The 24,363-nt window shown below is 42.5% G+C and overlaps 1 protein-coding gene across 1 annotated transcript in view; it reads left to right on the top strand.

The window, feature by feature from the left end:
* The window catches only part of FBXW8 (F-box and WD repeat domain containing 8), a 126,798-nt gene that overhangs the window by 7,294 nt on the left and 95,141 nt on the right, over nt 1–24,363 (top strand). Inside the window, exon 2 of the mRNA XM_059138655.1 lies at nt 8,639–8,743. Coding sequence (XP_058994638.1) covers nt 8,639–8,743 — 105 coding nt within the window. The remainder of the gene's footprint in view (nt 1–8,638; nt 8,744–24,363) is intronic.

Genomic DNA, 24,363 nt, shown 5'->3' with positions numbered 1-24,363 from the left:
ACCTACATTTGTGCTGTCAACAGGGCCAATTTGATGGCATCGCTTACTTCTGTTTTTAAGTTAGAAATGACTGTTCCTAAGTTAGAAATGAATGAGGAAACTTGCTCATATGAACTACAGCAAACAGAATTAAATGTGAGCTCATGAACTGGTCTATCTGGGTCAACTTCCCTTCCTCTTTGCTGTCCTCTGCCTTCTCTTTAATGCGCAACTTGAAATCGTCTCTAGCTCCGAGTTCTCTTCCTTCTCCCTTTGCCTCAGTGGAAAAGTTCTTACTATCAGGGCGATTCATTCTTTCCTGTAATGAATTAGCAGGTCTCTACTTAGGCACCTTTCGAAATGCTGTGTATACCATGACATTGTAACTTAAGACACCATCACTTTGTTGGAAGATACTGCTGGTTGAAGCAGCTTGGGCTTCATTCATTTCACAAATATGATTAAATGGCTTCTTAGTAGCAGGCACTGTTCTAGGCACTGAGGATATGGCAGCGAACTAAACGAAAAAGAGCCGTGCCCTTACAGAACTAACATTCTGGAAAGCGGTAGACCATGAACAAATAATTGCCAGGTAATGGTCTGGAGAAAAATAAGGCTGGTGGAAGGGATGGAGTGTGTATGTGTCGGCGAGAGGCTATTATTTAAATAGTGCTGTTCGAGAAGGTCTTCATGGAAGGAGATGAGGGAGCAAGTATGCAGAGATCTGGAGAAGGGGGTTCTAGGCAAAGAACAGCAAATGTGCTGATTCTGTGGCTGTCCAGGGCCTGGGGGCCTTTGTGACTGATGTGATTTAAAATTCTTAATTTTTTTTTTTTTAAGATTTTATTTATTTATTTGATACAGAGAGAGGTCACAAGTAGGCAGAGAGGCAGGCAGAGAGAAACAGGGAAGCAGGCTTCCTGCTGAGCAGAGAGCTTGATGCGGGGCTCGATCCCAGGATCCTGGGATCAGGACCTGAGCCGAAGGCAGAGGATTAACCCACTGAGCCACCCAGGGGCCCCTAAAATTCTTAATTATTTTTAAACAAGCCCCCCCATTTTGTTTTACACGGGGCTCCACAAATTATATAGCTGATCCTAATGGTAGGAATGTGGAGAGTTTAGGACCCTTGATGTGAAAGGGTCATATTCACACTGGTCCAGGCTTCTGACTCCGGAGCACCTCCCTCACCTGACATACCTCCTTTCTAGGTCCTTAAACTCTGATCCATTTAAACTAAAAGGGACTTCAGAGGCAGAGGGCCAGCCTCTTCTGCTTCACACCAGGGTCTTTCACTGCCACACCCAGCACTCACTCCCAGTCCTTTAGATTGGCATTTTCTGCCTCCATTCCTTGCCAGGATGCCCAGTGCAATCCCACCAGAAGGTGGTGAATGAGAATGGTTCTTGAAATTGGAAAGTCTGGGTTTTTTTGGTTGTTTTTTTAAATTTTTAAATTTTTAAATTAACATATAATGTATTATTAGCCCCAGGGGTACAGGTCTGTGAATCGCCAGGTTTACACACTTCACAGCACTCACCATAGCACATACCCTCCCCAATGTCCTTAACCCCACCACCCTCTCCCTACCCACCTCCCCCCAGCAACCCTCAGTTTGTTTTGTGAGATTAAGAGTTTCTTATGGTTTGTCTCCCTCCCGATCCCATCTTGTTTCATTTATTCTTTTCCTACCCCCCAAACCCCCCACGTTGCATCTCTACTTCCTCATATCAGGGAGATTGTATGATAGTTGTCTTTCTCTGATTGACTTATTTCGCTAAGCATAATACCCTCTGGTTCCATCCAGGTTGTTGCAAATGGCAAGATTTCATTTCTTTTGATGGCTGCATGGTATTCCATTGTAGATATACACACACTACATCTTCTCTATCCGTTCGTCTGTTGATGGACATCTAAGTTCTTTCCATAGTTTGGCTATTGCAGACATTGCTGCTATCAACATTCAGGTGCACATGCCCCTTTGGATCACTACATTTGTATCTTTAGAGTAAATACCCAGTAGTGCTATTGCTGGGTCATAGGGTAGCTCTATTCTCAACGTTTTGAGGAACCTCCATGCTGTTTTCCAGAGTGGTTGCACCACCTTGCATTCCCACCTGAAAAGCCTGTTTTAAAAACAAAAAGTGATGCCTGGGTGGCTCAGTGGGTTGAGCATCTGCCTTTGACTCAGGTCATGATCTCAGGGTCCTGGGATTGAGTACTGCATGGGGGAGCCTGCTCTGCCTCCCAGTCTCCAAGCCTGTGCTCCCTCTTTCTTTCTGACAAGTAAACAGATATAATCTTAAAAAAAAAAAAAATCCCATGCACATTTAGTGTGCATCTGCTGTGTGCAAGGCACTGTGTTGGTTAGATTGTGTAGTGTTACATCATCCATGCATGCAATCAACAGAAACTGACTAAAAACCTCTTGCTTTTTCTCATCACAATGCACAGGGATTAGGTTAAATGGGAAGAGATAACTTGGCTTTTTGTGGACTGTTTTAGAGCTTAACCACTCTTCATAGCATTGCCTCTCTGCAGAAATGATTTCCAAATTCTAAATATCTGACTTACTAATGAACTTTAGAATACGTTAGGGGACCGTGTATGTTGCATTTTGTAGTCTCCCATCTTTATGCTCTTTTAGATGACAAACTTCTCTCTAGAAAAGATTTTAGCTCCTTGGATGTAGACATATTATATTTTTAAAGATTTTATTTATTTATTTGACAGAGAGAGATCACAAGTAGGCAGAGAGGCAGGCAGAGAGAGAGAGGAGGAAGCAGGCTCCCCACAGAGCAGAGAGTCCGACGCAGGGATCCATCCCAGGACCCCGGGACCTTGACCCAAGCCACCTAGGCGCCCCTAGACATAATTTCTTACACATTTTCCAATAGCACCTCTTCTCCCCGTGGGATCTGGAATGGCCCTGATTTCAGATCGTGTTTTGAACATAGACACCTTATTTCAAAAATGTTTTGGGTTTTTTTTTGGTGTGTGTGAAATACCACTTACTGTAAAAATTCTCAGGAAATTCAGAAGAAATAAATTGTTGTAATGCCATTGGTCAGAGGCTGAGCTGTTAACGTTTTGGTGTTCTGTCATCTTTTTTTTCTTTTTTAAGTTTTTGTTGTTGTTGTTGTTGTTGTTGTTGTTGTTTTATTTGACAGACAGAGATCACAAGTAGGTAGAGAGGCAGGCAGAGAGAGAGAGAGAGGGAGAGAGAGGAGGAGGAGGCAAGCTCTGCTGAGCAGAGACCCTGATGCGGAGCTCGATCCCAGGACCCTGGGATCACGACCCAAGCCGAAGGCTTTAACCCACTCAGCCACCTAGTTGCCCCTTCTGTCATCTTTTTAAAAAAATACCTGTTTTGAGATGAATTTGGGATTGTGAATGAATTCATATTTATCTTGATTGTTTCAGACCTTGCCCCCATCAACCAGATTTTTTTCCTCAAGACTCAGGTGAAACTGGAATTTTTTCTGATTGAGATTGCCTGGGTCTGCTCTGCTCCGCTTTTGTAGTATGTAGAGAAAATTGAGATAAATTCCTTTACAAAATGGTCTCCTTTCAGCCAGATTTAGCAGAAATACTATTGCATGTCTATTGTATGTTCGAGGTGCCTTTCTTGGTTTCTTAAAACACCACCTAGAGAGAGCTTTCATGTTCCCTTTGCCCTGGAGATGTACATTGGGAACAAACCTTGAGGCCGTTTCTTCACTTTTCACTGATTTGGCTCTTAGTAATTATCCCTTCTTCTACTCAACAAGAGAAGACAGATTAAATTTCTAACAGTAAGGCACAAAACCAATCCATTTACAGAATTAGTCTTACATTAGCACATAGGAGGACAAATCAGCCTCCCTGGGGATGGATCCATTTGCAATTTCTTTTAGCATTTTTGGAGTAAGTCCAGCAGACTTTGGGAAAATCTAGTATTCACTGACTTTGAATTAACAAAGTAACATGACCTCTTTGTGGGGTTTGTGTGGTGTTTTTGTTGTATTTTTTTTGTTGTTGTCGTTGGTTTTTTTTGTTTTTTGTTTTTTTGTTTTTTTTGTCTCTTTTCTTAATTCACCTATAATTTAGGGCTGTGGTTCTCTGTTTGTAGTGTGCCTGAAGATCCCTGAGGAAGAGATGCTTGAGCCCCACCCCTGGAAATTTGGGGTAACAGGCAATTGGGGACTTTTTTTTTTAAACTCCACAGATGGTCTTGATATATAATATGGGACAAAAGACCCCATCATGGTAAAGAATCATATTGGAGCCATTGAAAAATGAAAAGCCAGGTAGTATTTTATCAAAATGGTGTTTCTCCTCACCTTTGAAGCCATGTTAATACTTTAATGTCTTAGTTTTCCGTAGCATTATTAGCCAGTCTCACAATTCTTGGGCTATAAAATTGGTGCAAAGTGATTCTCTAAACATAGTCTTACTGATATTTTTGTAGTGTGACCAGGTTTTCCTATGTTACTGTTTCCAGTGTCTTTAGTTTCCTTCCTTCATTCTTGGAATTTGTTTCTGAGTCGTCCACCTCTCCATTTCCAGGTCTTTAAATCCATAGAAATCAGAACTGGTTCATGTAGCCTGGAAAATTTCAGATGGCTTTGTGCTTCAGAGTGGCCTAGGTGGAACTCCGATAGCACCCTTTAGACGATAAGGTACTTCTCCGCACACTTGCGGCAGGTATATTGTTTACTTCTATTTATGAGCTGTGAGAAGGGCCAGGTGGGAGTGCTCAAGCCCCACTGTTAGCATGTGCGTGGTTACTGAGCTAGCACCTCTGTCCAGGATGTGGCTCCACATCCTTGTCAAATCCTGGGTACCTGTAAAAGAATTACATTTCCACCCCAGGGTCAAGTATGCTCATAATGCTCTGTCTTTTATAAGGTATTTCTCAAGTGATCCATTACTAATAACAAAGTGAAGTTTATGAATGACTTATTTGACTTTGACTCTACTTTGTTCTGTCTCTTGGTCTAATCATGTCATTCTAACATCATTCCACCTCCTTGAGTGGAGGAAAGGGAAGTAGGTTAGCTAGAGCTAGACTCCTGTATCCAGAGTTGCACATCAGAATCTTTGGGAATGTGCTGAATATAGGACTGTCTTGTATCACATCTCTTGCTTCAGGAAATCGGGTTGGATTTTTCATGAAACACACTCTGGGATGAAGTTTTGCCTGCACGTGGTTTAGCAGGTTGGCCTTCCTGAGAAGTCCTGAATTGAGGCACCGGGGACAAGACTTTTTACCTAGTTATTGACTAGTCACTGGATGCAGGCTGCCCTCCAGTGGGGGATGTGACTGGATGAGGCAGCTTGTTTGACCAAGGTAGTGCTTAGGAAGGGGTGAGCCCATCAACCAAGAGCAGGTGGCATTCTGAGCGTTTGGGGCGGTGAGTGTCGTGGACCCCGAGGGGGACTCTGAGTGATCCACTGCAGCATCTGCTGTAAGAACCAGTGATCAAAAGTCTTGCCAAAGAGATTCCAAGTGTGCAACGTAAAACTTCAGCCTTCGGTTTCCTGACCTTGTAGGTCTACATAGGTCTAAAGAAGTGGACCTTCCCTTATCACATTGGTTTCTTTTTTTCCCTGCCACTCCCCAACCACTGGCAGCAACTGGAAAGGTCATTTATAGGAGTCTGGAACTTGATTTGTTAGGGATCGACAGTCATTTTGGAGGTTGGATGTAATTCGAAGGGCATAATGATTTAAAAGTTTGACTTTGTAATGTTGGTGTTTACCTAATTCAATGCTTTGAAACCATTGTCCCCCAAAACTGACAAATTCTCAAGACTCATCACAACTGGTACGTTAGCAATGAGACCAGCGTGGCATTTGAGATCATTTGTTGGTATGGGGGCCGTAACACCCCTGACTGGTCTTTTGCACCCTGTGGCTGTCTCCTTTTCCTTCCCTGTGCACTAGAGCAATCCTTTTTTAGTTGTTATCATGGTATAGCGTCTTAAAATTGCTGATTCTCTTTGAATGGTTCTCTTGAAAAAGATCTATGGTATGGACACTCCCCATTGTTGAGACTCCTGAGTGATTTTGCCTCCACCGTGCCATCCCCTCTCTGCTGTCGCCAGCTGTCCTCTGCTTATAGTAGGACGGGGGAGACAAAACTCTCCGTGTAAACAAGCTGGTAGAGGAGTCACCTAAAATGTGGACCTAATCAACAAGTATTTGTTGAAGGGGAAAAAGGGAGCCAAAGTGCCACTCCAGGAAAGAATATAGCAGTATCGTTCAGTTATTGTGCACTTTGCCCTGGTACTTGCCCCATACCCTTTCTGTGTATTTCATTTTATTCTTGTAACTGCCCTGTGAGTAGGCATGCTCTCTCTTTTACAGATGAGGAAGCTGAGGCCCAGAGGTATTTAGCCTGGTTACAGGGTTAGTCAGGTGGTGGAACAGGATTATCCCTTTAAATCTTTGTTCTGAACCTCCAACCTGGAGGTCATGGCGGTTGGGATCAAAGAGGGTGGTGGCAGGGTGTGGTTCTGCTGTGGTTCTGCTGCACTGTGTTCCAGGTTGAGAATAGAGAATCTGCCATCTGAATGGGCAAAAGAGGGAAGGCTACTGCCACCACAAGTCTGGTGAACTTTCTACACCAGAGTAACTAAAAATAAAGGTGATTTCTCTTTGTTACAGTAGTGCCGTCCAGAAACCAGTTAATAGTCCTAAAGCGGGGACTGATTGAAGAAAGCAGTGCCTGCTGTCTCTAACAGTGTAGAAGCTAGATCTGAGTTCACTTCGCACGAGTGCAAGCTTTTCTTTGCTTGAAGAGCAGGAATGTTCTTATTTCTCTACCAAGCAGGTAAAATAAGCTTCTTTACCTCACCATAGTCAAATAATCCAAAAGAGAAAGCAGAAGGAAGTCCAAGGTCACAAACGATAGTTTGGTATTGTGTGTGGCTTTCCTCAGCTGGTGGTGGGTGGCACCCCTCTCCCCGCACCATGGCTGTGTTAAGGAGTCTCAGGTTATATCTGGGCCAAGTAAGAAAGTGCTGCCTCTTTTCCTCCGTGAATGAAGCCAATTAGTTGTAAGAGGCGACCTAGCCTGACATTAGACTAAGACTTTCCGTTATTTTTTTTGGGCAGGGACACTTTTGCCTTATGATTATACTTGCAGATTTTTTTTTGCCCCCCACCCCCTGGCATGGCCAACATTTCTTTGCCAATTTAACATTCTGTACTGTCTTTGCCCATGAGAACTGTTAACTCTTGCTCTTTTTCCCTCCAGAGATCCCTTTTGGCTCTCATACTTAGCCTTGTGCTGTGTTTGCAAAGTTGAATACATCTTCTTATGCCTTGCCTTATCTTCTTAGCTTTGAGACTCCTTAAGGAATAGAAAAATGATTCCAGAAAAATCTTTACCCTGGATCTTGGTAGGTGATAAATCAGTGCTCACACTCCCTTAAGAATGCTGAGACTAGGGGTACCTGGGTGGCTCAGTGGGTTAAGCCTCTGCCTTTGGCTCAGGTCATGATCTCAGGGTCCTAGGATCGAGCCCTGCATTGGCTTTTCTGCTCAGCAGGAAGCCTACTTCTCCCCTCTCTCTCTACCTGCCTCTCTGCCTACTTGTGATCTCTGTCTATCAAATAAATAAATAAAATCTTTTAAAAAAAGAGTGCTGAGACTATTTTCAATTTTCAGACTGGAGCCTTGTGGTATAGGACTGTTGTATTTGAATGGTGAATTAATAATTTGCTTGCAACCTGTAAGTCACTGATGTCAGCCAAAGCTTATTAAAAATGAATTTTACTGAGGAAGTTCCATGGAGACAAACAGGCTGCTTTCCCTAACTTTGCAGGAATCCATGCAAAAGGGAGCTTTAGCAGGTGGATTTGGGAACAGAGAAGCACATATACACACTTGGCTTTCTTTCTGCTTCGCACTCCTGTTTCTTTGTGCACCCAGGATCGTCATGACAGCCTTATCTCTCCAATAAAGCCTGTTACCTCATCCGTAATTGCTTATCCAAAGGCAGGCGAGCTCTAATTTCTCCACATTAATAAATGACACCGAAGAAGAACTGCTTTGTTTGCACTGGCTCACTCAGGTTAACCAGTGTGGGCCCCTGAGTGCATCAGGAAACCGTGTGTTTCTGCAGTGGCCAAGGGGAGGTGGTGCTCACCTCATTAGAAAGGAGCGTTTCGTTTGTTTGCTTCTTGCTCATCTTCATTGCCATGTTCTTTTCCTGATGAAAAGACCTAGGTCAGCATTTCTCTGGCTGTGGGGGCTCACTGACCTCCCAGGCTGGGTTTAGGAGGAGGTGCCCTGGGGGAACCAATGGCCCTCTGACTTCAAGGCTCACTTTCTTGGCTGCCCACCACTCAGCTTTCCTCAAAGGCCAAGAAGCTTTCCGCAGCCTTTGTGCTGCTTCCTGTGGCATACCCCCGATTATGGTCTGGCGCCCCGGCTGCTCTTCGAAGTATTATGGGAAACAGTCTTGTGGATCTTCTGAGTGGATGTGAGAAGGGTGGGCTTGTGGCAGGGAGAATTTGGAGTGGCTCTGGGGTTCTGTGACTGCTCCGAGGGGTAGTGAGAATACGGGGCTCCCCCGGGACAACAGCACCTCTCTCGCTCCTGCCTAAGACCATCTCTTGCCCTTTGAAGACCTCCAAATTGTAAACTTGTTTTTTCTCTTTGTCCTCAGAATGAAATGGATGATGTGCCCTTCTTTGATATCCAACTGCCTTATGAACTGGCAATCAATATATTTCAGTATCTGGACAGGAAAGAACTAGGACGGTGTGCACAGGTAAGTGATTAGTAAACTAAGATTCCAGATTTCCTTCTACTTGTGATGCAAGAGTAGGCAGCTCTTAGGTAACAGAGATGGACTTGTCAGAATTGCAAAGTTTAAAGAATTAATGAAGTGATGGCAACTTTCCTTGAGGGAAAGCAACCTTGAACTGGAAGGATTCGGTTCCTCAGCACCACTTGGTGTTTATCTTCTTGTGGCCATCTGTTCAAGAGCTCTGTTCTCCCTGCCGCCTGAGTTACGTTCGCCCTGTGGCTGACAGCTCTGCTCGGCCTTTATAGAGCTAGCCTGAGCTGTTAATGTCCTCAGCATTAATGCAAAGATGCCAGCCCTTGGTTAAATCAAGGCGGTCGTTAGGTGGGGAGCTGAGGGTCAGCTTGGGGACAAAACAGTGAAGTCATGTGTTACGCGTATTGTCCAGATGACCCTTTAAAGACAAGAATTCCACTCAGTGAGGTGCAAGGCACGTGAGAATAGACACCCCCTGAGGGAATTGCAGATCTGTGGTCCCTATCTACTGCTTGTTCTGGGGCATATACCCATGGGGCAGCATGGTGGCACATACCGTCCAGGCCACACTTGACCCTGTACATGTATCACAGGAGATCTTGATAAAATGCAAATTTGGACTCAGGAAGTCTGGGGTCGGGCCTGATATTCTGCATTTCTAACCAGGTAATACCTGTGTGGCTTTGACCACACTTTGAGAGGCTAGGGTTTATCCTATTAAATTAAGTCTCTTTTTCACTTCTTTTTGGTAGAGAGTATAATGGGTGAAGTGTATAATTTCTCATAAGTTGAATGTATGATTGCTGACCTTTTGGTTTTCATGGACACCTGTATTCCCCAGAGGAGACTAGAGTATTCATTGTCTATAACTCCCAAAGACTTAATTTGTCTAGTGGCTACCATTTCCTGTCCCCAGATTCCAGACTGCCTTTTACACAAATGTCTACATCCTTAAAGGAAAGGGATCAGTAAAATGGAATGGTACCAGAATTGTGTACTAACATTCTAGGGGGGCCTAACTGGCTCAGTCAGAGGAGCATGTAGCTCTTGATCTCGGGGTTGTGAGTATGAGCCCCAGGTTGGGTATAGAGATTACTCAAAAAATAAATATAAAAAAATTGTTAAATTTTCAAAAATGTGAAGTTAAAAAGATGAAGGCGGTTTGAGAGGTACAAACTGTAGCCAAATGTAGACTCTAGAGCTTGCTATACCTCTGGCAGTTCAATGAAGTCACACAAAATACAGGACAATTTTAAAGTTTCTGATTTATACTATATGAAGCAGTTTGCTTAATCAAAATTTTCTACCTAGATAGGAATTTGAAAGAGCTTTTAGTATTCTTTTTTGTTGTTGTTGTTTAGGTTTTATTTGTTTATTTGATGGAGGAAGCACAAGCAGGGGGAGCAGTAGGGAGCCCGATACAGGGCTTAATCCCAGAATCCTGGGATCATGACCTGAGCCAAAAGCAGACGCTTAACCGACTGAGCCACCCAGGTGCCCCAAGTTTTTAGTATTCTTGATTGCCACAATATTAAGTGGGGGTGTTAGCAAGTATTTTTTAATGCAGAGTCTGGAGTCTTCAGGAAATAATGGAAAAAATTATTCTAAGGCTAAAATTCACTAAATAAAAATGTACTGAAATGTAAACCGTGCTCAAAGCCTACCAAGTGCATTAAGCAAGAGTACCTATATTGTCTTCTTCTTTCCCTTGGAAATTGGATTTGTTCTATTCTAACTTTACACTTTGGCCCTGTTCCCAAGAGTCGAAAACAAGGGTATAGCTAAATGAGTCCAACTCCTGGATTTCAGCCTGATGCTGTTAGCCGGAGTCTTGGAACAGGGTCTAATAGCTAGCTGCTTTCCACAGTCAGCATTAGATGATAAAATCTTCATTCTTGATAGGGAGCTGCTGTTTAAGGAATCCTTTCTTTTAACACTGCTTTTTGCTCTCCTGCTTTGTTGAGGGCCATGTGGCTTTCACATCTGCTGCTGGTTTTCTCATCCAAAGAGTTTATCAGTGAAAGATAGGATCTAGTGGAAGAAGAGATCCCCCTTTTGGTACAAGGGGGCTGCGTTTCAGGATAGATTGGTCATGCTGGTGAGATTATTCTGCAGGTGTGAACGGTTTAATTTGCAACACAGTGGTCCAATTGTCCACCAGAATTTTTCCCTCTTTGGCCAGTTGGATTTGTTTTTTGTTTTTCGTTTCAGCCTAATTTTTAGAGCACACATATAAGCATGAAAATATTCTTAAAACAGAACCCCTAAGGTGGCTCTGATCTATGAAGCCAGGATTTTTTTTTTTTTTTTTTAATAGTGCCTTTGCATGAAGAAGACAATGGATGGCTGGTAATGCTTAGAATTGGCTTTGTTTTTTCAAGCATTAGAGTACAAGCACCACGTAATAAAAATCAGTAGCATTTTCATTTGTTTCTTGTGGTGTTTTTACTTTTAAAACCGGGGGAAAAGTCCTTATGTTGAGTGAAATGTCCTGCTGCTGTATGATTTGATTTTTAGAGGGGGCTTGCTCTGTCTGTCCCTCTGTCTCTCTCTTCTCTTTTAATCAAGCCGCCTCGGGATTTTAGTGAAATTGGGCCAGTTATAGTAGAATTGGCACCATGAACTATATGCGTGCCCTGGAGAAAACTTGTTTGCTTAGATCTTTATGCCAAATTGGTAACTGACTAACAGTAAGGAACCTGGATTGGGAAGGACTTCTTGAGATTTAATTATGCCACAAAGTATGCTGGAGAAGTGATTTTACTCTTTGTCTCCTTTCTGCATCCCTTTGTTTTCTGCTTTGTAGGTTTTAAGCTTTCAGAACTAAAGTCTCACTGCATTGTTTGTGGTCCTTGTGTACTTCTGATGCTGACCTTCCTAGCTCCTTGCTATCGATAGTTGTCTCTTGCGGGATTTAGTGTCCCTGTGGGAGTGTTTCATGCTGAAATGTCTTAAAAAACAGTGTGGCTTTTAGTAAGCAAAGTTATGCATTGGGCGATTCATTGAACAGCTTTATCATTTTGCTACTTCTATTTTTATGGTTTTGTGTGTGTGTATGCCCACAGAGTTCCTGGTACTCTAAAAGACAATGTTTTTAAGCAGATAACAATTCCAAAATTGTTGAGTTCAAAATTACAATATTTTTTTAATTGGAAGAGTAAGTCTGCTGTTATATTACAATAGGAATTGTAATTCTGAGAAGTAATGGTTTTAGGATTTACTAAGAGTAATTGTTAAAACCTTAAAAAATAATTATAAATTCATGGGTAGTTGCAAAAGATAGTCTGGAGAGGTCCTGTGTTCTCTTCTCCCAGTTCTCTCATTTGGCGATATCTTGGATACAGAGTAATATCAAAGCCAGGAAACTGACATTAGTACAGTCCATAGAGCTTAACTCTGATTTCGTCAGCTTTACATACACTTATTTTGAATGTATTTAGTTCTGCCCAGTTTTACCACAGGTGTGGATTTATGTGGCCACACAGTAAAACTACACAACATTCATCACGAGGATCTTTTGTGACCCCTCTTATGGGCCGGCCATCTCTGCCCCACCCCATCCCTAGTCCCTTGCACCACCAGTCTGTTTTCATCTCTATGATTTTGTCTTATTTTAATTTTCATTTGTTTCACATTTTATGTCTGTTTCCTAAAGTATAACTTTAGAAATCTAGCTGTATAGGTAACAATGTCACATTTTTCAAGTAAGAAGTAGAAAAATGTGCATAAAGGAAGCAATGAAGAAAAATGGGGTAGAGCTGGAGGTTAAAAACTTAAGATGAATGGTAAAATTGACAAACAAGGAGTAGGTGTTACCAAAATAAATCTGGAACTAAAGCCCACTCTATTAGATTATGATATTTTTTGTTGGTTGTTTTTTTTTTTTTTTTTTTTTTTTTAAGTAGGCTCCATTTGTGTAGAGCCCAACACAGGGCTTGAACTCACAACCCTGAGCTCAAGACCTGAGCTTGAATCAGAAATCAGATTCAACTGGGCCACCCAGGCACCCCAGTATTTCAAGTTTTTAAGTAGGCTCTACATCCAGCATGGAATACAAACCCATGATCCTCAGATCAAGAGTCACTCGCTCTACCCACTGAGCCACCCGGGTGCCTCTGATAGCTCAGGTTTTAAGGAAAATGTGATCTTATGATCTCCAAATAGAAGCAAGTAAAATCTGAGGTTTTATTTAGTTGAAGATCTTCATGAAGTCTTTTTTTTTTTTTTTAAGATTTTACTTATTTATTTGACAGAGAGAGATCACAAGTAGGCAGAGAGGCAGGCAGAGAGAGAGAGAGGAGGAAGCAGGCTCCCTGCTGAGCAGAGAGCCCGATGTGGGACTCGATCTCCGGAACTCGAGATCATGACCTGAGCCGAAGGCAGCGGCTTAACCCACTGAGCCACCCAGGTGCCCCATGAAGTCTTTAAAGTTGGAAATCTCTAGCCAGGTTCTGCTGGCCCCCCCTCCCTGGCCAGTAGCCGACCTAACTCTGAAAAGGTAACTGCTGGCAGGGTTTCTTTCATTCTTCTCTCTCTGCTTTGCCACCTGACTCCATCTCCAAGGGAAACACGTGCCTGCTTGAAACTCTCTGCCTCTTCCTCTGGCCCTCCTGCTCATTTGCTCTTGGTTGCTCGCATGCATGCGCGCTCTCCAATAAATGAATAGATCTTTTTAAAAAACTGAAAAATGGGGTGACAAAAGCAGCCACTCTGGGAGAGAAGATAGAGCTAGATGAGAGAAGAATGGCAGCGCCTCGATAATTATTTGAACTGAGTCCTGGGGACGTGAGGTTGTTTACACTGCTTGCTTTATTTTTTGTGTGCTTGAAGTGGTCTATCATTAAAAAAGTTTACAAGAAGGAAAAACAGCAAAAAGTAGTATTTAATAAGAAAGTCTGAGCCTTTTGAGGGCAGTCGATGCAGGAAGCTGAACAGTGAAAAGCATTGCAATTTAAGTGTTGAATTTTTAAAAAAAAATATTTTATTTATTTGACAGACAAAGATCACAAGTAGGCAGAGAGACAGGCAGAGAGAGAGGAAGTGAAGCAGGCTCCCTATTGAGTAGAGAGCCCGATGTGGGACTCGATCCCAGGACCCTGAGATCGCTACCTGAGCAGAAGGCAGAGGCCTTAACCCACTGAGCCACCCAGGTGCCCCTAAGTGTTGAATTTTTAAAAGTTGGACTTTTCCACGTCATTCAGCTATTCACAGGGCCTGCTGTGTGCCGTGCACGAGTCTGGAACAGTGCAGCAGAGAACAGAACATAAACTCCCTTCTCAGAGCTTACTCTCTATGCAGGAAGCACCCAGTTAAGCAGAGTGTGTTTCAGATGGTAGAAAGTGCTATGGAGAAACTCTAAGCCCACAGAGGTGATGTGGAAGACTTCACAGAGAGAGTGACCTTTGGGCAAACACCTAAAGGAGGGAAGAATGAAGCTACGCAGGTCTTTGGCAGAGGCGAGTAGGAAGCGGAGAGGCTTAGAGGTGGAGCGCACCTGTTACGCTTGAGAAATAGCAGGAAGGTCAGAGTGCCTAGGATGTGGTAGGTGGAATAATGCCTCTTACCCAAAAGGTCCATGCCCTAGATCTCAGAACCTGTGCAGATGTTACCTCTTATGGTATTGGGCCTTTGCAGACGTGAGGAAGTTAAGGACCTTGAGATGGGGTGGTTATCATGGATGATCCAAGTGTCTCCATGTAATTACAAAGCTCCTTAATGAGAGGGAGGCTGGAGGTCAAAGCTAAGATGCTGTGTTGCTGGCTTTGAAAATGAGGGAAGGGGCCACAAAATCAAGGAATGTAATGTGGCCTCTAGAGGCTAGAAAAGAGACAGAAACAGGTTTTCCCCCAAAGCCTCCAGAAGGAATGCAGCCCTGCCACCTGTACTTTGGTTTTTAGACTTCTGGTCTCCAGAACCATAAAAAAATACACTTATATTGTTCTTAGCCACTAAATTTGTGGTAATTTGTTAGAGCATCGATGAGAAACCAATAGAGGTGAGGGTATGAAGAACAGATGGGGAGAAAAGGAAGAAGAAATAGTTAAAGTGGGAAAAGGCACTTAAATCCATTAAAAGAACCTGAACTTTTATTCTAAAAGAGGTCGGAGGCCATTCAAGTGTTTTGAGCTGAGAAGTGACAAGGTCTGATTTCCCTTTTGAGAGGGATCATTTTGGCTGCTATGTGGAGACTAGAGCGAAGGGGGACAAGGATGCACCAGGGAGACCAGTGGACCAGTGAGAAAGCTACTGAACTAATCCAGACGAGAACATGGTGGCTTGGAGTGCATTGAATCGAGTCAGGACTGCTCATGGGGCTGGGTATAGAGAGAGAAAGAGGAATCAATGGGACTCCAGGGTACTGGGCTTGAACAACTGGGCCAATGAAATTGTTGTTACTGACAAGGGAAGACAGATGAGAAAGTTTAGTGGGGGAGATCAGTAGTGGCATGTGAGGCTAGAGAAATTTGGGAGCTAGCAGCACATCGTTGGTATGTATATATTTTTATAGATTTATTTCTGAGGAAAGAGGTAGAGGGAGAGAGGATCTCCTAATAGTCACCTTGCTGAGCATGGATCCTGATGTGGGGCTTGATCTCACAACCCTGAGATCATGACCTGAGCTGAAATCAAGAGCTAGACACTTAACTGAGCCACCCAGGTGCCCCACATCATTGGTTTAATTTAAAGCCAGGAAACTGGATGAGGTCATTAGGGAAGTGAGTGTAGATGGAGGGGGCTTAGGATTTGAGCTCTGTCACATCATGGTTAGAGCCCAAGATGAGGAGTTGGAGAAGGCGTTCCCTGTGATGTGGGAAGAAACCCAGAACACATGGTCCCCTGGAACCAAGGGATAACCTTTTCGAGGAGGAAAAAGTGATCAGCGGTATTAAGTGTCACCTTTAGTCAAGTAGGACTGAGAAATGACCACCAGGTTTAGCAACTTGGAGATCACTGGTGACCTTAACCAGAATCCATGGCACGGTTGGGGCGAAAGTGAGCAGGCTCGAGAGTGAATGGGGAGAAAGGCAATAAGGAAATCGAGCTAATGAGTGTATGTGGAACTGTCTGTACATGGTATGTCCTCACAAAATAGACTTGATTTGTGAACATGTAACCAGAACAATGAGTGTTTCCCTCTGTTGTGGGCCTCACTGGTAACCCTAATCCAGGCAGAGTTAATAAAGCTAGTTTTGGAGCCAAGGGCTCCCCCCACCTTTTTTTAATGCTGCAATTCACAGTGGTGCTATAAAGCAAAATGCTGGAGACACTTTTATTAGCAAATTCTCACAGCTGAGGCTCACTCAGTGGGGCTCTTACTGGGTAGGGCCATTCCAGTCCTAGTATATTAAAGAAAGACCATTAGGCCTTTGGAAAATTCAAGCTTATAAACTTGCTAGATTTAATATAATATAAGAAATCAAAACTATTATCTTTCCTTTCAGTGAGATGCTTTTAAAATTGTAAAAATTTATCTAGGTCTTGTTTCTTGTTTTTGGTTTTTTTCTCCCAGGATTATAAGACATTCTTAGAGCCTGTCACTTTTGTGCCCCTTTAAAAGAAGGAGAGAGCAAAGGCACCCTCCCTTTCCAGTTTGCCAAAGAAATTGTTGGCACATTTCTGCGTTTAATATCTAATTGTAGGTACAGTCCTGATCCCTTTTTGGAAGTAATTCTCACCTCTAGCTTTTCTGAATCCCTCAAAGAGATGATTGTTTGTTATCCAGGGTTTTAAACTTTATCCTGAATATTGCTTTCCACAGAATAATCCTTGTGATCTAGGGGTTAGCAGTGGGAATGATGTACCGAAACATCAACTTTTTGTTCTCCGTTTTTCATCCCGTAAACCTGTTATACAAATTTCAGATCATGTTATTTAAAGTGACTTGGCATTTTCTTTGAAGCTAATAGAAAAATCTGTTTTCTGCTTCCAGTGTTCTCAAGGTCTAATCTATCAGGGACTTCTTAAAAGTCCCATGGAAAAGTGCCTCCATTTTAAGTGGCTGAGGACTGTATGGTTTAGTACATCTCCTGAAAACTCATCCAGAATGTTTAATTTAATTAGGATCTTCTAGTTTGTAGTCACTGAGCACTGGATTTGGATTTTCTTAAAATGCTGCTGCTGATTGAGTGGCTCCATCTCATAAAAAGCAGCCTGTAGCTAGTTCTAGACTCCCGCATTAAAGATACTGTCCTGTACTTGGGGTGGGGCTTGGGATCCAGTCTGTGGCTTCCTTGCCCTGGGGGAGAAGGAGATCCACGCACAAGGTATCTGGCTGGCAGAGGAGAATTGCTGGTCTTTGTGTCCAGCTCTTCACCCGCTCACCGATAGGCCACGCAGATGTTCTTTCAAGTGGCGTCTGCAGGGCACTAAGGCTTTTGAGACCGTTTTTTAGGAAAAGTTCAGGAGCCAAATAAGTTTGGGGAATACAGTGTCTCCCGTCCTTCTGAGAGATCAGCAACACCTGGCCATCTATAAAAGCTCTCAGAAGTTCTTCAGCGAAATAACTCTGCTTGTTTTTTTTTAAACCAGTGTTCTCCAAATTTATCTGACCATGGAATCCTTTTTTTAAGGTGACTTATTAGCCCCCTGAGGAGTTGTTGGTCTACTGAGCATGCTTTGGGAAGTGCTGGTCTGTGCAATAATGCCTACCAGTTATATGATCTCTTAGCTACTCTGAGTCTTCCATCCAGTTAACATTTCATAGTATTTACAAAATCTTACATTTCATGATGTTTACCAAAAAGGCTCCTGGCATCCCAAGGTCAGAGTGAGCTGCCCTGGGTTTGGTGAGCACTTTCTGCCCTTGAGGACCCTTTAGGGTCTCTGTGTGTTCGTCCTTCTCTGATACTTTAACCTTCACTTCCGGAGGACTAGTAGGGAAGTGCTCTGCTCTGGAACTGTTTGAGTTGTGCCTGGCTCCGTCACAGCTGATGTGGGTCCGGTCCTGTCTGCGCTTGATGACTGCCTAGTTCTCAGACTTGCTCTGGCATGGGCAGATGGACGGACACCACTCATGTCGGGGCAGGCTCAGCTGTGGCCCAAACATGCCAAAAATCAAATGGTGGTGTTCTGTCTAGTCCAAACTCCAGAGCTCCAGTGTTCCTGAGTCATTATCCCATTCTTTCTTGCCTGACCACTTGTGATCAGATGAGGGTTTGTTTCCTTGATGCCCTCTGGCCTCAGATGGAGAAGTGTGGGATGACAGTGTGGTTAAGTGGGTTTGTAACTGATGCTGTGGCCATGCCCGGGGTGGGCTGCTTAATGGATCCATGTCAGCCGAAGGGGGTGTGTGCAGGGAGGGCTCTAGTGGTTTGCCATGGGCTCAGCCCCATCCTGGTCAACTTTTTTTTAATAATTAAGAGGTAAAGGCCCACAGACCATATTTTGCAGATGACTTATCCATGGGAGAAGCAGTTAAGGCAACAGATGACAGAATTGGAGTTTAAAGATGCTCTAAAATGTGGGGGTGGGTGCAGAGAGCCGGGGTTTAAAATGGGACTTAAAATTAGATTAAAAAACTAATAGAATAGAAGTAAGAAGTGGGGACGGACTTTAACTGCAGTTTGTGTGTTTAAAAAAAAAAACAACTAGAGGGGCGCCTGGGTGGCTCAGTGGGTTAAAGCCTCTGCCTTTGGCTCAGGTCATGGTCCCAGGGTCCTGGGATTGATCCCCGCATCGGGCTCTCTGCTCAGCAGGGAGCCTGCTTCCTCCTCTCTCTGCCTGCCTCTCTGCCTACTTGTGATCTCTGTCAAATAAATAAAATCTTAAAAAGCAAAATAACAACAATAAAAACTAAAGAATGGGGGCACCTGGGTGGCTCAGTCAGTTTTTCGGCTCAGGTCATGATCTCATGGTTGTGAGATCGAGCCCTGTGTGGAGCTCCATGCTAAGTGTGGAATCTGCTTAAGATTCTCTCTCTGCCCCTCCCTTATTCTCACTCTCTCTCTCCCTCAATCCCTCCCTCTCCCTCTCTCCTCTCCCCCCAAAACAAAAAAACAAAACAACTCTGAAGAATGATGGACACCAAATTCAGGTTACCCCAATGGCAGGGGAGAGGGTACAGACCTAGAGATGCACCGGGGTTCAAACTTACTAGTAATATCTTATTAAATGGGTGACAAGTCCATGCATGTTTATAGTATTTTTGCTTGTTTGCCTTAAGTGTTTCATAAACTGTAGAAGGTGGGTTGTTAATTTAGTTGCCACGATGGGTTATTTACAACAATTGAAGCAGCAAATTAGCGTCTGATAAATTTTTCTGTTCATGGCACTTGAAGCCTGCAAATGCAGTGTTGTTTTGTGCTGGGTACCGCATTTGAAGAGGGACCCCGTATGTGCACAAGTATTAAGGTACGTTCAGAGATAAGGGGTATGGAAACTAGTCTAGTCCTAGGACTGTTAGTTGAGGGAAATGGGTGATATTTAGGCCTGTGAAATGACTAAGGGGAATTAGGACAGTGTCTTCTTGAGAAGACACCTTGAGAAGCTGTCAGGTGGAGGAAGGAATAGAGATTTCTTGAGAAAGGCAAAATTAGGGCCATGGGCGGAATCCCTTTACTACCAAAGGGAGGAAGCCCTTTCTAACAGCCAGACGGCTTTGCAGTGGATCAGACTGATTTGGAAGGTCACCTCAGCTCTCTGCAGAAGCCACTTACCAACCAGGGCTGCTAGGAATCGCCCTTCTGTGATGGAACTGCTCCGGTTGATTTCCAGGATCCCTCTTACTTCTTCAGTTTCTAAACCTTTGAAGACTTGAGCCTGTGTGACACCTTCAGCATGACAGGGTGGCACTTTGGTTCAGCAAAGTGATGGAACCCTTGCACTTCATTATGCTACCTGCCCTAACTTCTGATGCTAGGGCTGCCATACACAGTGTCCATGTCTACAGGGAAGATGACTCTGCTGATGTGATGGCTTGTTGCACCTGGAGCTTGCATGCCCACAGGAAGCCAGAATTTTCATCTGCCATTAGACTGTTCTGTGGGTCAGTATTGCTTTGACATACTTTTGGTTGAGTAAGGTGTTGTAATAATAATTGTTCTTAGTATACTTTGCTTGAGATGGAAAATCAGAAATTTTGACACTGAAACTATCTGAATTCTTGAATTCTAATTTTTACTTCCCCACAACTAACCTCTTTCTGCTGCCATGGAGCAGTGGAAACCCATTCTAGATTTAACAGAAGTTATTTTTTAAAACACAAGGAAGCTAATGGACTCCTCAAAGTAATTGGAGCAGCAACACTTGTGAGCTACTTGGGGAGGGAGGGAGTGGCAGACAGAATCCAAGCAGACTCCCCATGGAGCAGGGAGCCCGATGCAGGGTGCAGTCTCACAACCCTGAGACCATATCCTGAGCCGAAATCAAGAGTCGGGTGTCTAACGGACTGAGCCACTCAGGTGCCCCTGGAGCAGCATGATTTTATAATGAATTTGTGCCTTCTAGAGTGTTGTCAGTGTGATCTGTAGTACTGTGTGACCTATGGGTAAACAATTGTTTGCAGGGTCCTTTTCTTGAGCTCTTTGAGATGCACAGCCACTCCGCTGGTGGTGGGGTATGATGATTCACTTTTTAAGGGTGAGAAAACCATGTTCCAAAAGTCAGACTTTGGTGTTGTGATGGACATTTCAGGATGTCTGATTCCTCCCCACCAGTGAGGAGGAAAGAAGCCTATGAAAGCGGTACAGAGAAGCTTAGTGACTTTGTCATTATACCACAGCTAACTAGTGAAAGACCGGACAATAGAATCTGAGGTCTGGGGTTTTGTTTTTTTCACAAGTGTAACTGTTTTTTTTTTTTTTTAATTTAATTTTTTTAAAGATTTTTAAAATTTATTTGACAGAGCGATCACAAGCAGGCAGAGAGGCAGAGAGAAGCAGGCTCCCCGCTGAGCAGAGAGCCCGACGACGTGGGGCTTGATCCCAGGAACCTGAGATCACGACCCGAGCCAAAGGCAGTGGCTTAACCCACAGAGCCACCCAGGCACCCCTTAAATTTAATTTTTATTTTATTTTTTAAAATATTTTATTTATTAGAGTATGCACAATAGAGAGTGAGAGAAAGAGAAAGCAGGAGCTGGGGCAGAGGGAGAAGCAGACTTCTTGCTGAGTGGAGAGCACAGGTGGTAGAGAATGAGAAGCAGGCTACCTATTGAGCAGGGAGCCCGATGCAGGGCTTGATCCCAGGGATCATGAGGGATGATCATAGGGGATCCCTGGGATCATGACCTGAGCCAAAGGCAGACACTTAACCGACTAAGCCACCCAGGCTCCCTGTAACTCGTTTTCTGTTATACCATCCTGCTTCTTGGAAAATGCAGGTGATCTTGAAGCATGTTCCTAAAATCTTGATCAGATATGTATCCATATCACTTTAGGTCTCCTTGGGGACATTATATAAAGGCACTCCACTTTGAAGTCTTTTGTACAGTACAGATTTATTTTGAATATAAAGAACTCTTTTTAATTTTACATTGCTTGTTAATCTTTGAGAACTGCATGTGGTTCTGGTCCTTCATCCTAGCACCGAGATATCACCTTGATGTTTGTATGTTCAGCTGACCCTGTATTTGAGACAAATTGATGTGGTCATAAAGTATAACCCTTTTTATACATTCCTGAATTCAGTTTTGTGTATATTCATCAGGGATATTGGTTTGTAGTTTTCTTGTGCAGTCTTTGTCTGGTTTGGGTATCAGAAGTACTGGCTTCGTAGAATGAATTGAGATATGTTCCCTCATATATATCTATATCTATATATATATATAAAGATTTTATTTATGTATTTGACAGACGGAGATCACAAATGGGCAGAGAGGCAGGCAGAGAGGGAGGGGAGGAAGCAGACTCCCTGCTGAGCAGAGAGCCCAAGGCGGGGCTCCATCCCAGGACCCTGGGATCATGACCTGAGCCGAAGGCAGAGGCTTTAACCCACTGAGCCACCCAAGCGCCCCCCCCCCTTATATTTTTTAGAAGAGTTTGTGAATTACTGGTTATTCATTAATCTTTTTAAACATTTGGTAGAATTCTTTTAAAATTTCTTTTAATTTAGCTTTAACCACTTTAAAAATTCTTTTTAAACATCTAGAATTCACCAGTGATACCATCTAGGCCTGGGCTTTTCTTTGTGAAGAGTTTTGTTTCTTATTACAGAGCTTTTCAGATTTTCTGTTTCTTCATAAGTTAACTTCAGTACTTTGTGTGCCTTTTTCTTTTTTTAAAGCATTTGTCCATTTCATTTAGTCTATCTAATTTGTTGGCATATAATTGTTCATAGTATTCCTTTATAATGCTTTTCATTTTTGTGGTTCATAGTGATGGCCTCTTTCCTTGATTTTAGTAATTTGACCCCCCCCCCACCCTTGTGCCCCTCTTTGGTCAATCTAGCTGAAGTTTTGTCAGTTTTGGTCATCTTTTCAAATAACCAGCTTTTATTTGCTCTGTTCTCTCTTTTTATTTCACTCGTTTCTGTTGTAATTTTTCTTTCTGCTTGCTTTGGGTTCAGTTTTCTTTTTCTAGTTTAAGTTGTAAGCTAGGCTATGGATTTTAGATTTTTAAAAATATGAGTTTATAGGTATATACTTCCCTCTAAGTACTGCTTTCACTGGGCCTTATAGGTTTTGTATGTTACATTTTCATTTTCACTCATTGAAGAGTATTTTCTAGTTTCTTTTGCAACTTCTTTGACCCATTGGTGGTTTGGCATGCTAACATTTGTTAGCGTGTTCTTTAATTTCTACACACTTAATTTCCCAGATTTCCTTCTGTTATCAGTTAATGATTTCACTTCATTGTGGTCAAAGAACATACTTTGTACACTTTTTTAGTTCTTTTGAACTTAGATTTGTTTTATAGCATAGTATATGGTCTATCCTGGAGAATGCTCCATTGCACTTGAGAATAATGCTCAAATTGTTGAGTAAAATGTTCTATGGTTGTCTCTTATGTCTAGTTGGTTTATAGTGTAGTTTAATTCTTTTTTTTTAAAGATTTTATTTATTTATTTGACAGATCGCTAGTAGGCAGAGAGGCAGGCAGAGAGAGAGGGGGAAACAGGCTCCCTGCTGAGCAGGGGCCTGATGCAGGGCTTTGACCCCAGGACCCTGGGATCATGACCTGAGCTGAGAGCAGAGGCTTTAACCCACTGAGCCACCCAGGTGCCCCTATAGTGTTGTTTAATTCTGTGTGTGTGTGTATGTGTGTGTGTTGTTTAATTCTTACAGTTCCTTGTTGATATTCTACTTATTCTATCCATTATTCAAACTGGGTATTAGAATCTCCTGGTTTGTTGAGTTGTCCATTTCATCCTTCAGTTTTGTCACATTTTTCTTCTTGTATTTGGGGGCTCTGTTTTTAAGTATATATGTTTACAATGATTAGGTCTTTGTGATAGATTGGCCCTCATTATAAAAATATCCTCTGTCTCTGGTAACCTTTTTTTCCCCCTAAAATTTAAGTGGCATTAGTATATGTACTTCAGCTCTCTTTCAGATATTGCTTGCATAGTGTATATTTTTTCCATCCTTTTAATCTATTTGTGCATGGGAATCTAAAGTATGTATGTCTCATGGGGTGCCTGGGTGGCGCAGTTGGTTGAGCATCTGACTCTTGGTTTTGGCTGGGGTTGTGAGAATGAGCTTCACAGTGGGCTCCAGGCTCAGCATGGAGTCTGCTTAAGACACTCTGCCCACCAACCCCCTCCCAACAACCCCTAGAGGTGTCTCTCAGATAAAGTAAATGAACCTTTAAAAATAAAAAGTGTGTATATCTTAGGACACCTGGCTGGCTCAGTCAGCATGTGACTCTTGATCTCAGGTCACAAGTTTGAGCCCCATGTTGGGTGTAGAGTTTACTTTAAAAAAAAAAAAAAAAAAAAAAAAGTATGTCTCTTGTAGACAGCATATCCTTAGGTCATGTTTATTTAAACCTCCAATCTCTGTCTTTTGATTGGAGTGCTTAGTCCATTTACATTTAATATAATTACTGATAAGAATTTATATCTACCATTTTGCCATTTTCTGTATGTCTTAGGTCTTTTTTGTACTTCTTTTTCTTCATTACTGCCTCCTTTTGTGTTTAAATCTTTTTCTAAAGCATACTATTTTAATTTCTTTGTTTCTTTTAGTATACTTTTTAAGTTCTTTTAAGTTCTTTAGTATACTTTTTAAGTTCTTTTCTTAATGACTGTCCAGGGATCTTAAAACAATCTAGTTTGTATTAATGCCAAATTAATTTCAATAGTATACCAAAACTGCTACATTATAACTTCCCTCTCCCTTTTTGGTATATTATTTCATGCAAATTATGTCTTTGTTATAAGCCTATAAACACAATTTTATACTTAAGGCAGTTGTCTTTTTAATCAGAAGAACATGTTGCAAACAAAAAATACATTTATACTGTCACTTACATTTACCCTTGTAATGACTTTACTGATTTACTTCTTAGTGTGGATTAAGTTACTATCTAGTGTCCTTGTATTTCAGCCTAAAGGATTCCCTTTAGTATTTCTTATAGAGCAAGTCTACTAGTTATTGATTATCTTATTATTGTTTATCTTGGCATAATTTAATTTCTCTTACTTTGAAGGATAGTTTTGCTGGGTATAGA

This window comes from Mustela lutreola, chromosome 11 (genome assembly GCF_030435805.1).
Source record: "Mustela lutreola isolate mMusLut2 chromosome 11, mMusLut2.pri, whole genome shotgun sequence".
Classification (NCBI taxonomy): domain Eukaryota; kingdom Metazoa; phylum Chordata; class Mammalia; order Carnivora; family Mustelidae; genus Mustela; species Mustela lutreola.
This window is presented reverse-complemented; position numbering and strand designations above follow the sequence as displayed.